The sequence below is a fragment of the Colossoma macropomum genome, unplaced genomic scaffold, assembly GCF_904425465.1.
Source record: "Colossoma macropomum unplaced genomic scaffold, Colossoma_macropomum, whole genome shotgun sequence".
Taxonomy (NCBI): Eukaryota; Metazoa; Chordata; class Actinopteri; order Characiformes; family Serrasalmidae; genus Colossoma; species Colossoma macropomum.
In genome coordinates, this window is record NW_023494800.1 from 6106711 (window position 1) to 6122906 (window position 16196).

The 16196-nt window shown below is 38.8% G+C and overlaps 2 protein-coding genes across 4 annotated transcripts; one reads left to right on the forward strand and one right to left on the reverse strand.

Annotated features, from left to right (window-relative positions):
* Positions 1 to 22: 22 nt before the first annotated feature.
* On the forward strand, positions 23 to 7312 carry vps29 (VPS29 retromer complex component). Of its 2 annotated transcripts, XM_036588066.1 has the most exons (5): positions 23 to 237; positions 2990 to 3001; positions 3837 to 4028; positions 5247 to 5482; positions 6830 to 7312. In XM_036588066.1, exons 1-5 carry the CDS (start codon positions 235 to 237, stop codon positions 6945 to 6947), a joined length of 561 nt encoding a protein of 186 aa, XP_036443959.1. In that variant the 5' UTR covers positions 23 to 234; the 3' UTR covers positions 6948 to 7312. The 2 variants fall into 2 exon arrangements, with proteins under 2 accessions (XP_036443959.1, XP_036443960.1); XM_036588067.1 differs by lacking the exon at positions 2990 to 3001 and having other exon boundaries at positions 34 to 237.
* LOC118819996 (protein FAM216A) lies at positions 7313 to 15914 on the reverse strand. Of its 2 annotated transcripts, none has more exons than XM_036588069.1 (7): positions 15758 to 15914; positions 15645 to 15673; positions 11796 to 11917; positions 11129 to 11255; positions 10854 to 11025; positions 10690 to 10754; positions 7313 to 7509 (listed from the first exon to the last, which is right to left on the reverse strand). In XM_036588069.1, exons 1-7 carry the CDS (start codon positions 15838 to 15840, stop codon positions 7391 to 7393), a joined length of 717 nt encoding a protein of 238 aa, XP_036443962.1. In that variant the 5' UTR covers positions 15841 to 15914; the 3' UTR covers positions 7313 to 7390. The 2 variants fall into 2 exon arrangements, with proteins under 2 accessions (XP_036443962.1, XP_036443961.1); XM_036588068.1 differs by having other exon boundaries at positions 10690 to 10766.
* Between the last annotated feature and the right edge of the window lie 282 nt (positions 15915 to 16196).

A 16196-nucleotide genomic window follows, 5' to 3' on the forward strand; every position in this document is an offset into this window, starting at 1 on the left:
AGAAAGTAAAATTCAGTTTGTGATAAAGCTTTAAAGACCCAGGATAACACGCGTTTTTGGGATTTCTACAAGCTTCAATTTTTCTGTAAATATTTTTAACGTTTCCATTGGGATTCCTAACCGTTAAAATGGTATTTTGAGTGTTATGTTGAGGACTTTTGTTTTGTCCTCCAACACGCCTTCGCTCAGCTTCACTCTTCTGAGTTCCACCAGAAACACCCAGCTTGAGGAAAAATGGTAAGATTAGATTTTTCAGACGGTGTATTTTTTGTATTTACCGATATTTATCGGTTATTGAGGCAGATTATATAAATTAGCCGTAGAATTTATTATTCGCACAGATCAAAAACTCATTTTTACAGCAGCTACAAGCAGAAGACTGCAGTGAACTGCAGCTTGGTAGTTTATTTATAATGTGATGTTTAACCTAATATTCAATTCCAGTTGTGTAGTTTTAGTCTGTCATATATACTCTCGTTTCTATTGTGTTGTTATTGGTGTTGGTCAGTAAGATTGAACAAGAATTAAGAATTAAAATAGATGATCAGTTAGTGAGCTAGCTGCCTTCATCCATACCAATCACATGACCAGCAAGTTCCTATTCGCCAGCTTCTGGTTCGAATTTCCCCGTTCCACCTTAAATGTTGCAGCCGTTCCATTCTGGCACCTGAGGCCGGAACGCACGCTGAGGCGCCAGAATGGAACCGCTGCACCATTTAAGGTGGAACGGGGAAATTCGAACCAGAAGCTGACTTAAGCTTCGTGCGAGTTAAATGTGCCAGTCAAACGCAGCGAATAAAGTCAAAGCAAACAAAATACCTTAGCCTGACAGCGCAGGGTGTTTTATCAGTGCTATCTATCTATCTATCTATCTATCTATCTATCTATCTATCTATCTATCTATCTGTTTATCTATCTATCTATCTATCGATCTTATATTATTCATTTATTTACATACATACCATTAACGACGTGGCCATCTCTCTTCCCTGGATGGTTTATGTGCTGTCAACACATTGCAAGAGAAACTGGAGAAAAATATGTAGCTAACGTTAGCCATTTAGAAAGTCATACTAATGATAAAAGTTTTCCATAATTATGACTTAGTATCTCATAATTATGACTTGCTGCCCCATAATAATGAGATTCTATCTCATAATTAAAACTTAGTATCTCATAATAATCATTTACTATCTCATAATGATGAGAAGCTTTCTGAGTAAGTCATAATTATGAGATGCTGAGTCATAGAATCTCATTATTATGAGATAGCAAGTCATAATTATGAGTTACTAAGTCATAATTGTGAAGACCTTTCTCATTGTTATGACTTACTAAATGGTTATATCTTTCTCCACGGGTGGAAACAGGCTTTCCACAATCTTCTGACAGTAAGCACAGAGAAGAATTATTAGTCTCTGCTGAGCCGGATAGAACAGTGTTGCTCTAATGTAGACATATTACGTTGTTTGGTTGGATGTTGGAATCAAAGACCAAACCAGAAATGTTTCCAGTGGATGCTGAAGACTGACTAAGCAAAAGTTATCAGCTCTGAACAACAGCTTAAATTTAAATCCACTGATTTTTTCAAAATGCATACATAATTCAGTCATTGAGGTGTAAATAAAGCCACTCAGAATGTTTTGATGTGAAAGGGTTCATTGTGCAGACATGTACTGACTTGGATTTTTCTACAGTGGTGGTGGTAGGAACCAGGGGTTGTGATGTCTACAAAGCAAATAGGCCTTCATTTTATTTACTATGCTAAAACGAGTAGTGGACCTACACAAGTCTTCTGAGTGATACATCTGACAAAAAAATCTTTGGGTACTATTTTGCTTTATAACGCCCTATGCACCTCTCCATACTGACTGGATTTCACTTATAAGGCCAAAATCTTCAACAATTGTAAAACAAAGTCAGGCATCAGGTAACATATTCATAACAGTTTCATGTGATAACCTGTGTGCTTTTAGAGGCATTACGCTCTTCAGATGCCTGGTTTCTCTCACTACCAGTGTCGAAAAACTCAGTAAGTTTCTCTAGAAAGGTGCATTTCACATCAAACCACTCTGAATGTACTTGTTAACGTCTTAATTTCATCTAAATTTCATTTAATTGACATTTTGAAAACTTGGTGAAATTCTCCTTTAAACAAGGCCAAATAATGGGATGTTATAGAGTGCTTCCTCTAGAGTGCAGGAATATCTGTCTCTTGTTACTTTTCAAAAGGTAAGGATTTGGTTTTGGCATTGTTTTTTTTAATCTGATCAGAAACAGGGCCAAAGAAAATTAAATCTCACAGTAAACATTTTGATTTAGGTGGGTCAGGCCAAGAAAGTGGTGATCGAGCTTATTATAGAAAAAGAAAGTTGGCCAGAGAACAACAGAAGAAAGTAATCCATACAATACAATACTAATATCAGAATAGTGTCATGCTCTGACTAAAATGACATGATTGGCTGAGCCAGGCTTTTCCTCCACTGCCACAAATCAGAGAACATGTTGGAACTGTTTAGATCTTTATATTTAATATGAAACTTCACTGGTTGGGTTAGGTTTGATGAACTTGACACCTAAATTTGGTAGTAATTGTGCTCATTTTATTGACCCCTTCAGTCTGAAGCATTTTACATTTCACTCATCACTTATTATGGATTGTAGCCTAATTTGAACACAGTTATCAACACTTAAGCACCTGGGCTTCACACTAACCCAATTGCTGCTAACCTTTTATTAACCACCACCATTTGTGTTTGAATGATTCATTTAATGTTAATTTTATCCACATAACATTTCAGTTTCCTTCTGTCTCACATCGTCTTGTATTGTTTTTCCTTTATTTGTGATTATGCATCATTTTGATCTCTCAATGTCCTTCCCCCACCACTCCTCCTCCTCCTCCTCCTCCTCCTCCTCTTCCTCCTGCTCACCCACTGCACCCCATCCTGTCTCCCATCCTGTCTCCAATCAACTGCGTTGTATTCAGGCTGGTCACAGAGTAAGTTCCCCTTCACTCCCCACACTGCTTTTTGGAGGCTTCTATTGCAGACTAATGGGACGGCTCTCGTAGTAACCCTGCTCTCTCTGGGCTGTTGGATCTAGTGTGAGTGCTGCTTGTGTAGGAAACACATGTAAAGATGTCCTGGGACACGCTTGGTAAACTCCTCTCATCCCTGTCGCACACTGACACTCAGGTGGAATAGGTTTACCTATAGACCTAATACTTGAAGGCCTCTTTCCAGTTACTGTTCAGTGAATGAGGCATGTTGAAAACAAGGTGTGCTGCAAACCAATAGTCACCAACCCTGGTCTTGGAGATCTACCTTCCTGCAAAGTGTAGTTTCAACCACAATCTGCCCCTCTTCCTTCAGCTGATTAGCTTCTTCAGAAGTGTGTGATTGGCTGGATGAGATGCATGAGTGTTGGGTAAAGATGGACAGTGTGTTAGATGAAGGTTGGAACAAACTGTGCTGGGAGGTAGATCTCCAGCGCCTACAATAAACTATTCTATGTAGGATTGTATTGTTTTCATTTAATAAAAGAGAAATGCTTGTGTTTGTGTGAACCTGATGATATGAGTAAGTGTGACTACTCACATATTATTTTGTTAGTTCTGACATAATTTTGATTTAACAGCGATATATATATGAATTTACTTTAACCCACATCCTTTATAGACAGACATCATTTTGAATGATCACAGTTGATCACTTTTAACTTAAATCATTATGGCCATGTAAACATATTTAAACCAGCAGTTTTATCAGCCAACCAGAAATGCTGTAAGATGCTCATGGAGACGTTCTAACTACATCTTCCTTGTATATCCCCAGTTGGTCCTTGTATTAGGTGACCTGCACATTCCACACCGATGCAACACCTTACCGGCCAAGTTCAAGAAGCTGCTGGTACCTGGCAAGATTCAGCACATCCTCTGCACTGGCAACCTCTGTACTAAGGAGAGCTATGACTACCTGAAAACACTGGCTGGAGACGTGCACATCGTCAGAGGCGACTTTGATGAGGTTGGTTGTTTATGCAGGTCCCCTCACTACAAGAGGAAGTATGCAATTAAAAGTATATTATTAAACTTGAACACTATAATATAACTCCACCAGCGAGTCCAAATGTATTCTGCTACTGCCAAAGCAACATAACTGCCACACTGGACCAAGCTTGCTGGTCAGTCTTATGGTGCCAGTTCAGTTCGCAACTAGAGTTCCCAACATGGGCGTGACTCAGACTACAGAATGACAACACAACTTGAGTGCTCTGTAACCCTGAGAAATGGAAGCATAAACCTGCTGTCAGGTCCTGCACATTTAAAGGGTTAAACCCCATGTGTCAAACACAAGGCCTGTGGGCCAAATCAGGTCTGTGGCACAATCCTATTCAGCCTGCAAAATTAGTCTAATTTGCTATTAATATTAGCCCATTTCACCATGAGCTGCACTACAGTTCCCAACATGCACTGCAACGTAATGTGTGCTCTCACCAGCAATGATCTATGGGGACAGCACCACCAAAAGATGCCAGGTGTCTAGTTTTGGTGAATTTAACAGCTAATGTAACCTGTTGTTTTATATTAAGCCAATAGTTTTTATTTAAAATTATTTTTGAATCGTTTGAATATTTGAAACTATTTTTTGCTGCTGTAGTTTTGGCATATTTTGACTGAACAATTGTCAGTTGGAGGTCAGATGGCAAAGTGTTAAGTAAAAATAAAATAACACACAGCTGTCCCACAGATTTGTTGAGATTTTTTAATATGGCCCTTTTAGTGGTTGAGTTTGACACCCCGGGGTTAAACCGTGCTCTCTAGCAGCTGTGACACAAAGCCCCTCGCCTTAATTAAAGTTGCACATCAGATGTGCCATACGCATATGTGCATAACAATATGTGTAACCTACACCTTTCCACACATTTTAGCTTTGTTAGATAATTGTCTTTTCATTTAAAAATAGGCACAATGACAACAATTAGATATTGCATTATTTAAAAGGCCGTTCCGGTCTGAATCTAGCATTTACTGTGTTATTTGCAGTGTTATCTAATACTATGAAGTGCAGCATGGCAACATTTTAGGCTCATTGAAATTACGATTTTATATCCTTTTTTTAATCCATTTTTGTTTGTATATACATTAGACAACCTTTGAGAATTTTGCTTACAAATTATTTAAAGAAGTATTGCAGTACTGAGACAGTTATGCTTAACCAGGCTTTTTTCTCTCTGAATGACAGAACCTGAATTACCCAGAGCAGAAGGTGGTGACTGTGGGACAGTTTAAGATTGGGCTGATCCATGGGCACCAGGTGATTCCGTGGGGTGACATGGCCAGCCTCGCTCTGCTTCAGAGGCAGCTGGATGTGGACATCCTCATCTCCGGCCACACGCACAAGTTTGAGGCTTTTGAGAATGAGAACAAATTCTACATCAACCCTGGCTCAGCCACAGGAGCCTATAACGCACTGGAGAGGTACAGCACTGACATTCGTCTCCTTCACTTTGTTGCTGCAGCTGTAGGAGCATCGAGAATAGCACTTTGGCTATGTTATGGTGGTCTGTTAAAGGGCCCATATCATGGAAAACTGATATATCCTAGAGTTGATGTAGTTTAAGGTTTCAAAATGCACTATTCAAGCCCCAGTTCATTCAGTCCATTTGTGGAAACCAAGGCTACGTTCACATCACAAGCCTCATTGCTCAAATCTGATTTTTTTGCTCAAATCCAATCTCTCTGACACAATGGTTCACACTCGTTTCGGTAAGTGATCCAAATCTGTCATTAATGTGAATGAACATGCGTCACGTGCATCATCAGCAAACAAACTAACGAGCAGAACGAGCTTCGCTGTGAAGATAATTAACTCTGATCAGCTCTCAGCTTCATTATTAGAGCCAGACGAAGGAGAAAAAGGTGAGATGAGCTGCTTTTCCACCGTTTACAGGCTTTAACTTCTGTTCGGTGCTGCTGCCATGGTAACGCTGAATGATGGTCACGCAAAGTGGGAAAAAAAGCACATGAATTCCGATCTGAGCGTCACATTAAGGTCGCATGGCCACGATTTGGATATGTATCCGATCTAGGACCACATATGAAAGTGACTCAGGTCGGATTTGAAAAGATCAGATTTGCGTCCACACAGCTTTGAAAACATCAGATCTGAGCCACATTAGGGCAAAAAAATCAGATTCATGCCACTTCAGCCTGGTAATGTGAACGTAGCCTAAGCTGCCTAAACAGTCAGTTTTAAATTTACTGCTTTTATGATGTCATGAAAACCAACATGTTTATATTCATTCGCCTATTCAGCTGTCAGCAGTTTAGCCCCACCCATTTACTCAGAAGCTGTAAAGAGTGTTTCAGGCTGGACTGCTTTTCAAATTAGGCACAATACAGAGCAGCCAGTCAGAACGGAGGTCATTAACATATATCAGCAACATATTAAAGGCACAGTAACAAAAGCAGCCTGTTTAATTTTAAGGGATAAAAGCAGATTATCATGTAAAAATTAATTTGGACTGTTTTTGTATATAAACCCACACATATGCCATAAAAATAAATTAAATTAAAGAAAATGTAGGACATGGGTCCTTTAAAAAAATGGCAAAAATAGACTGCTTACTATTAACAAAGGGCTAGTTTGAATCTACGCAGGAACAGCCTTCATACAAATGAACCCTCATGAGATTCAGAATGCTTTTTATCAGGATTTAGATTTAAGAAAATGCTGAGCCAATAGGAAAACATCAACTGAAAGTTTTTGAATGGTCCTTTGTGAAATTCTTACGTTTACCTTTTTTTGTGTCTGTCTCTTCACAGCAACATTATACCATCTTTTGTTTTGATGGACATCCAAGCATCCACAGTGGTCACATATGTTTACCAGCTCATCGGTGACGATGTGAAAGTTGAGAGAATCGAATACAAGAAGTCATAAAGATGTTAAAGAAAGTCAGTTGCCTTCTTCCAGGATGTGTCTCGTCTCATTCCTCCTTGACCACAGCCCGGAAATACGCCCAGTGCAGATGCTGTACCATAACGCTCTGCTATTTTAAAGAAGTGTATAATACTGTTTATATGTCATCAGCATATGCTTGTGTTCTCTTTATCAGCACATAGTTGTCTAGAATGCAATAATGTCGTATTATTTGCCTGTCTTTCATGACTAAATTCTTGTGCCACTTTTTATGTTAATAATGTTATATGTCATATTCATTTTGCAAGGCCTCTTCTATCTGCTCCTGGGCCCTAATTCAAACTATGTTATATATTTCATACAATAAAATCACATGGCACATTAAATGTCAAAGTCTTGAATCTTTATTTTTTTAAATGCTGTCCTGCTTAAGAACTTTAAACATCCACAAACAGTCACTGATGTCATGAATATGTATTAACATGATGGTGCTGCACTGAATCTTGAACGTCCTCACTTTCAAGAGACAGGGAGCTGATCTCAGAAAGCACTGAGTCCTCTTCTGCTTTCCAGTGGACCAGCCCTGAAAACGTCAGTGCAGAACATCAGAGCAAACGTCATATGTTGTGTCAGTCATCATGGGAAGTCAACTAGGTCATGGCATAGTTGAGGGGTACGGGGAATCCCCCAGATTTAAAAAAAAACAAAAAAACATTTCTGATCTGAAATTCTTCTACAAAATGTACCAAGTCAGAACTGCACAGTGGCGGTGACAGGAACCAGGGGCCGTATTACAGAAAGTTCTTATCATTTTGTCTTAACCTTTTCAACTCCTTGGGACCACCGATGGTTCCAAAACACAGTTCGCTATTTTCTATATAACTTTCATATTTCATAAGCTACATTCAAAAGGTGGGGGTCGTATGAGAGCTGTAACTGTCTTCTTTCCAGTCTAATAGATGGGTGATGTAATTTTAAACCCTTATAATAAAAGAAGCTGAACTCAATTTTTTTTTTCTACTGAAAGTCGACCCATTTTTCCACAAATCTGGGCTATAAACTATAAACAGATGGCGTCTCTTCAGTGATCTGCTCTGTAAAAATTATTTTTATAAAATAACACAAAGAGCGTTTTGGCTTTCAGCAATAAATTGTAAGCATATAGCGATATGTGTGGTCATAAAACACGTTCTGTTAATTAGAGGGGAGCTTTTACTAAAAAATAAATAAATAAAATAAAAATTTACATCTATTTCATACAGTTACTGAATAATTTGCCTTACGATTTGGGCATGTAAATTCAGATGGAAAAACCAAAATATACCCTGGAGAATAAGATTAACTTAAGATCTGACAGGTCAAGATAAGATTTTTCACAAATTCGTATTACAGAAGCAAATCTTAATTTAATAATCTTATCTTATAGCATCTTTTCTTATCTCAAGTTAGGAAATGTAACTTGCTCGATTGAAGTTGACAATCAACTGTCATGTCTGTTACCTAGCAACCGACCATACACGCACAGCTGAAACACATAATCAAGTTAGTTAGACAGCTGTTAACACTGTTAGAACAAAACTCAAGGCAAATCGCCGTTTTCAATGTAGATAAATGTAGCGTCATTATGCCAGTTATAGTGAAATATGCTGCCTGTCACTGCATTAAACAATAGAAACAGACGGTTAAAACAGACGTTAAGACAGATCTGGGGTTCATCTTAAAGTTAGGACAGAATTTAGGAGGTTTAGTCTAGTTAGGATGTTTCTGTAATACAGTTTTCTTATCTGGAGTTAATGGACAAGATTATGAGTTAAAGAACTGTTGTTCTGTAATAGCCTCTGTCCTAAATTCAGTCCTAACTAAAGTTGTCATGGTGACTGAGCAGATAGGATAAGATTTCAGACTTAAGAAGTTTCTGTGATACGGCCCGACATCTTTTTTTCTTTTCTAATCCTTTCATGGTGTAGAGGTACATGCAAGACCTTGTAAGGCAAAGTAGTACCTTAAAAAAGTTTTCCTACTATTTTACCATCAACATATATAATTCAGAAGACTCCTGTAGGTTCACTGGTGGTTTTAGATAGTAAATAAAATGTCTATGTTTGTGTTGTAGACATTGTGACCACTGGTTCCCATCACCACCACTGTAAAGTTCATTGAGTCCCTACAACGAACCATTTTACATAAACTGAATGACTTAACACCTCAACCACAGAATCATGGTAGACATTGACACACTGCTTATGTTGAATACTTTTATATTTTGTCTATTTCTTATAGAAATGTTCTTTTTTTAAACCCCCAGTTCTCCTTTTGTGGTATTGTTATGCAGAGAATGTTGACTGCTAAGAAAAAAAATAAAAAGTTTGCAAAAACGATAAAATTATTCAGAAATTTTGAAAATTAGTGGCATTCCTCTTAAATACACTAAGTTGCCAGTTTATTAGGTACATTATAATATAAATATATAATATAATTGATGGCTTTATCAGAAACGCCTACCATATAGATGCACTTTGTAGGCTTACACTTACAAACTGAAGTCCATCTGTTGCTGCACAATTCATGAGCCTGTCTGTCAATGGAAAGGACAAACAGAGGACCACCGCTGACCAGGTATTTGGTTAATGGGTCATTCTCAACACAGCAGTGGCACTGGTACAAGTATGAGGCACAGCATTAGTGATGGGGTTTTAAATCCTATGTGCACTTAGTGTCCACTCCATATAATACCTCTACCTTGTAGGTATCAAGTTAAAGAATATAGCTCATTTGCTTTTATGCTCAATTTATGTTAGCCCTCCTCAGTGGTCAAGTTCTGACCACAAGACTGCTGTCGGCTTGATAAATTTTGGTTTGGTGGTCTATTCCCACCCAATAATGACCAAGGAGTGCAAAAAAAATGTAAATGCTGCTGTGTCTGATACAGTTGTACTAGGGCCACTACCCACACAATATTTGGTCAGTGATGATCCTATAGTGGTTTCTGTAACAGCTTCCACTCTTCTGGGAAGCTTTCTACAAGATGTTGGAGAGTGTCTGTGGGATTTTTTGCCCATTCATCCAGAAGAGCATTTTTCAGTGGTGTTGAGGTCAGGGCTCTGTGAGGGCCAGTCAAGTTCTTCCACACCAAACTCACCCAGCCATGACTTCATGGACCTTGCTTTGTGCACTGGGGCTCAGTCATGCTGGAACAGAAAAAGTTTGTCCCCAAACTGTTCCCACAAATTTGGAAGTGTGCAATTGTCCAAAATGTCTTGGTGCTGAAGTATTAAGATTTCACTGGATCTAAGGGTTCTAGACCAACCCCTGAAAAACAACCCCATATCATCATCCCTCCTCCACCAAACTTCACAGCTGACACAGTGCAGTCAGGCAGGTAACGTTCTCCTGGCATTCGCCAAACCATCCATCCATCAGACACAGAATATGTTTCCACTGCTCCAGTTCAAATAGCAGTGCTTTACACGACTTACAGTTGACAGGGGCAGATCTAGCAGGACAGAAATTTCACAGACTTGTGGCAGAGGCGGCATCTTATTACAGTGCCATGCTTAAAGACACTGAGCTCATCAGTACGACCCTCTACTGCCAGTGTTTGTATATTGAGACTGCATGGCTATGCGCTTAATTTTATCCACCTGTTAGCAATGAAACACCTGAACTCGGTAATTAGGAGATCCAGTGCTTTTGTACCTGATAAACTGGCAAGTCAACAGTGGTACTGTACTGTGCCTTCAAAAGCCTGTTGAGAAGATCTTACCTGAGGCATGGTATCTCTTTCTCATTGGAGGTTTTGATTTTCTTGCATTCGATTCTGGAGGAAACCTTGAGGACAAACTGTAATCGTCACACAATCGTCAACAGTGAAACCGCAGACCTACTAACATTCATATAAAGCATTATCTTGGGTCAGATCCATGTTACCTTTTTCGGTGGCTGTTGATTTTAGGTAGAACAAGTCTCTTTTTGCTTGATGCCTTTGGTTTCTGTCCATTAGAACTCTTTTTCTGCTGCTCTGGGCTGCTCTCCACGTCTGGTGAATGCGTTCTTAGCAGTGGGTCGATGCTGAGAGTCATGTCCTTGGCGTGACTGACACCTGAATGCAAGCAGTCGACAGGCGTGTTGCTAATGAAGTGATTAATGTCACCATGTTCAAGTAATACCAGTGTCAGTGTTAGAGGGATTAGGTGATCATGCACCTGTCCTGATGGATCTGTGTAACACGTTCAGGTAATGTTGGCATATCAGCTTTCGCACGTGATCCTCGCTGTAGGCTTCGGCCACAGTGTACAAATAGTGCTTTTGTCCTGGCGTCAAGCTCGGGTGCTGAAAGGGAGAAAGTACAGGACTTCATTTCATGGCTTGGAATTTGTTATTTAGTTGTCGGAAGAAAACCTCATATCTCCAAAATGGTAACTTTACAGGAGAAGTAAAAAACATACTTCACTTGTAGTGTAAGTCAATGGAACCAGAATTTTTGCCAAGTCATTTTGATCCATTTCTTTTGGTCCATTCTTAATGAAACTTACACCCAATGTAAAGGGCAACATACATTTTCAAATTACATCAAAAACTGAAAAATTGAAAAATGGTCAGTTTTCTTCCGACAGCAGCGATATTCTTTGTAATCTCAGTTAAAGTCGGTCATTTATATCTGATCTGTCATTATTACAAACCATGTATATTATATTAAGAGAAATAAGCTGAGAAATGAGCAGAGACTATGATTTTTCTATATGATTATTGTTGATTAATTATTTTTTTCAGTGGCAAATCCAACTCCACTGCAGCTGATAGTTGAATTCACTCCAAGTTTTTTTAAAGGCGTTAGCTTGTCTGTAAAATCATTATGTTTGGTTGAAATACCTGCAGAAATGGAGAGGTCATCATCATTTCTGGGATACGAATAGTGTTGAAGTGCTGCGGCTGTTCTGGCTGCCGTTCGGGTTTCTTTAGCTCATAATTTGGGTTCTTGGTCACACTGGAATCTACAGATAACAACAAGAATAATTCTGTTAGGGATGCACTGATATAGGAATTGTGAGTGGGTTATACATCGATATCCGATATTTTTCCTCTGCAGATACTGATGACGCTGAACATTTATAAATGTAATAATGGATTGGCATTACAGAGAAATATAACACTGATTTCTGTAGGATTGCAAATGCAGTAAAATGAATTAAATGCAGACATTTTTGTGCAGTAGACCAGTGTCACCTAAACATTCTGCTCTTCTGGAGTTCAAAAAATATATCATTAAATATTGGCTTTAAATACCGTCAAATCTAAACATCTGTCTGATGGTGCTAATTTTCAAGCAAATATCTGCTGATCTCAATTTAAATCCAATATCAATGCACATCCTTTAATTTTGCACTAATAATCATCATTGGGCCTCATTCACCAACAGTTTTCTGTGTTCTTGAGAAAGGCCCGAAGAAAAAGTCTACGTCAGATTCATGACGTGTTCTTAAAACGCAGAACTGTTCACACCTTGTCAGAATCTTTGTGAAAATCTTTGTGAAAACTGCATTAAGTTGGTTTTAAGAAAGAATGTGAACAGCTGGTGAATGAGGCCTATTTTTATTATTATTATAGCTACATAATTATAGCACTTTAATTACAGCTGTTTGCATGTTTTCATGTTCTACCCAGTAGTGAACTGAGACTAGGCTTCAGGTCAAGCCATAACTGTCAAAAAAAAAACAAAAAAACAAAAACATCTCTACGGTTATGATCATTTCTGCTAGCGCCCCTATGAGATTCTAAAACCCATGTGTCAAACACAAGGCCTGTAGTGCATCTCAGGCTAATAATAATAATAGAAAATTTAAATAATTTCACCAATTAGGACTGTATCACGGACTTGACTTGGCCCGCGAAATTATTTAAATTTTCTATTATTATTATTAGCCTGAGATGCACTACAGTCCCCAGCATGCACTGCAACATAGTGTAGTGCATCTCAGGCTAATAATAATAGAAAATTGAAATAATTTCGTGGGCCAAGTCAAGTCCAGTTACACAAAAAAAAGATGCCTGGTGGTTCAAGTAAATAGGCAGTTTAAAAAAAACTACCTAAAACAATTTATTTTTATTTAGAATTAATATTCATGTATTAGTAATATTCATTTATTAGAATTAGTATTCAATGCCTTATTATGGCATTATTATGCTGCAGCAGTTTTGGCATATTTTGAATAAATAATGGCCCATTCAGGTCAGATGGCAAAATGTTGAGTAAAAATGAAATAAAAACTGCTGGCTCACAGATTTGCTGAGATTTTTTAATAGGGCCCTTTTAGTGGTTGAGTTTGACACCCCTGTCCTAAAATCATGTTAGCACTAAGATAACATAGAATCTTATGAACATTTTTTGGCCGTTCTAGATTATATATGAAGACTGTACACACATTCCGTGTTTGATTTGAAGCTTGTAACAGACATTAATGTATATTTTACCTTGTGTCATTTTTACAGTAACTCCTTTAGAGTCCTGGTATAGAGCTCCTGCTGCTGTTTTCTGTTTATAACAACTGAAACGCCTTGGTCAGGCTACTGCTCAAGACGGGTCTAGTGTCTTCTAGAAGGTCTAGAGTGACGTTTTCTCACAAAATTGTTCCCTCATTGCAAAATAAAACATGACCGGTGATTCTGTGAACATAAAGTTAAGGGTTAATCTGACAAGTTAAGCCTTCAGTTGAGCCCCTGAAGTCCTAACCAATGAGAGAGCTGGATCTGCCTAGATACCACAGAGAAAAAAAAAAGGTTGGATAATTTTACACTGGGCATTTAACCCCTTGTTAACCCCTTGTTTTCAAACATACAATACATTCAAACTCAACAATGAAATAAGAGTATTGCTACAATACTTGTAGAGTTTGAATATAACGAGACTTATAATTATATTAAATAAAAGTTTCCATAAATAAGAGACCCCCACTGTTTTTAAACCTTTTAGGATGTTAAAGACTTTTATAAGGGTTTTATTCAATCAGGTCAGCACACAGAGGAGACTCTGGTTTCTCTGTGTATTGCAGGTGTAATGTTTCTACAGCTCGCCCCGATAAGACACACCACTGTACCCGTGTGGAAAAAACTTATCAGGTTGCAAGACAGATACAGCTGTACTCTCCTGAATTTAAGGTGAGGGAATTTCACATTGTAAGTATAAAAACCTCTTTGCATGTACAAACATAGTTTCTCCAGAGGTGTGTAGTGTGGCCTAAACCCATACTCAAGTAAAAGTACTGTTACATCTGAGTAAAATGAGTAAAAATTTCCTTTCTAGAAATAAAAACTCGAGTAGAAGTACGATTAGAAGCTCAAAGCAGACCAGCATAGCATCCTCTCTGAAAAAACAGCTCAGCATGGTTACCGCTGACCTCGTGTTGGTTTAGCTGGTCACCCAGGGTGGTCATGACCAGCATACCAGCATCCAAAACACAACATATCGCTGTTGTCGGAATAAAACCTCGTATCTCCAAAATGGTAACTTTACAGGAGAACGAAAAAAGATCTACTTTTAATGTGAGTCAATGGAACCAGACTTTTTTCCAAGTAATTTTGGGTCATTTCTTTTGGTCCATTCATCATGAAATTTACACACAATGTAAAGGACAATGGGTACTTTCAAATTATGTCAAAAACTGTAAAATGACAAAAATAGAGATGCGAAGCCAAACTGGTCTATGCAGAGATGATGAAATTAAGCACAAAAAAGCAAACAGAAGCTAAATATGAATGACTAAATCATTACTAATTGAAAAGCAGATCACTGTTACTAATATACTGGAGTAGATCAGCATTTGAAAACACTCAGAGCACAAATCCACTAATGTTTACTTAAGAGTAAGTGTAACTGGTTACTACTCACCTGAGTGTGTAAAAAAGTGAAAAATACACAATGTGAATGTAAACAGAAATTAGAGAATGACCACAGAAGAATCACAGCCTGCCCTAAAAATATGTTACATAATAAGGGTGTAATAAGAACATCCAAAAGTTTGTAGGCATCTAGCATTTTTTTTTAAATGAACTGTATTAATAGGGAGTTTGTCCTCCTTTGCTGCAGTAACAGCCTCTACGCTTCTGGGAAGGCTTTACACTACATGTTGGAACATTGCTGTGAGGATGTGATTGCATTCAGCCCCAAGAGCATTAGCGAGGTCAGGTACTGATGTTGGATGGTCAGTTCTGGATCACTCCATCTCATACCAAAGATATTGGATGGAGCTCCATCACTCCAGAGAACACAGCTCCACTGCTCCCCAGTCCAGTGCTGGGGGGCTTTATACCCCTCCAGCTGACTCTTAGCATTGGGCATGGTGACCTTAGGCTCACGTGCGGCTGCTTCAGTGCATCTCATTACATTGGTCGATGCTGTGTCAGCAGTGGGTGCACCTCAAAGTAAGTGCACTAATTACAAAAGGTGTCTGCATACTTTTGGACATTTAGTATAGCTAGATAAGATTGAAGTGAGAAGGATCTATAAGGTAAAGCAGGGGTGCCCAATCCTGGTCCTGGAGGTCTACCACCCTGCAGAGGTGGCTCTAACATTCAGATGCCCCTAAAGGCCTTCATCACCTGGATAAAGTGTGCTTAGATAAGGGTTGGAGCTAAACTCTGCAGGGTGGTTGATTTCCAGGACCTCCTAAGTATGGTGAAACTACCAGGTTATACTTACTGTAGAAAGTGACTAATTCAACTTACCAAATCTTACACGAGTGAATCCTGAAGACCTGTTCAAATCACACAATAATTTGATTAAAGAAAATACAGTAATAGAAGTCCACCACATCCAGTGCTGCCTTACAGTAACTCACCTCGACGGTAGAGGAGGATTCACAGGGGGTCTCTGATGCCATTCTTTATATCTGCTCTCAGCGAGTTTGCCTTGCTTCCCCATGTCAAGTCATTCTTGAAACAGAACAAGCACTATGTGTGGCTGACTTGTGCAGACTGGCTGAGACTAAAGTTACAGTGAGGCTATCAGGATGACGCTGCGAGCACGTCTTCTTTTCTATGGGGAGAGAACGTGCAGAACTACGCCATCTGCTGGTTGCGGTCGAACATTAACCACCACTCATTTCGCCATAGGGAAATGCTTGTTGGAGGATTAACAAGCATATTTTTGCTGAGCTGTGTAATTGTATAGGTATGGGTTAACTCTCAGAGACCCTCTGATGCAAAATTGCAACAGTTATACTCCATTTACTGCGACTTTTGACCAAAGGCCACTAAAACTACATATCCCAGCAGTCC

Coding starts and splice junctions, on each gene's coding strand:
- LOC118819996 (XM_036588068.1), bottom strand. CDS start 15,840: ATGGGGAAGCAAGGCAAACTCGCTGAGAGCAGATATAAAGAATGGCAT. Junction 11,918..15,644: donor ATTCACTCGTGTAAGATTTG/GTAAGTTGAATT, acceptor TGTTATCTGTAG/ATTCCAGTGTGACCAAGAAC. Junction 11,256..11,795: donor TGACCTCTCCATTTCTGCAG/GTATTTCAACCA, acceptor TCTCCCTTTCAG/CACCCGAGCTTGACGCCAGG.
- vps29 (XM_036588066.1), top strand. Junction 4,029..5,246: donor TCAGAGGCGACTTTGATGAG/GTTGGTTGTTTA, acceptor TCTGAATGACAG/AACCTGAATTACCCAGAGCA. Junction 5,483..6,829: donor GCCTATAACGCACTGGAGAG/GTACAGCACTGA, acceptor GTCTCTTCACAG/CAACATTATACCATCTTTTG.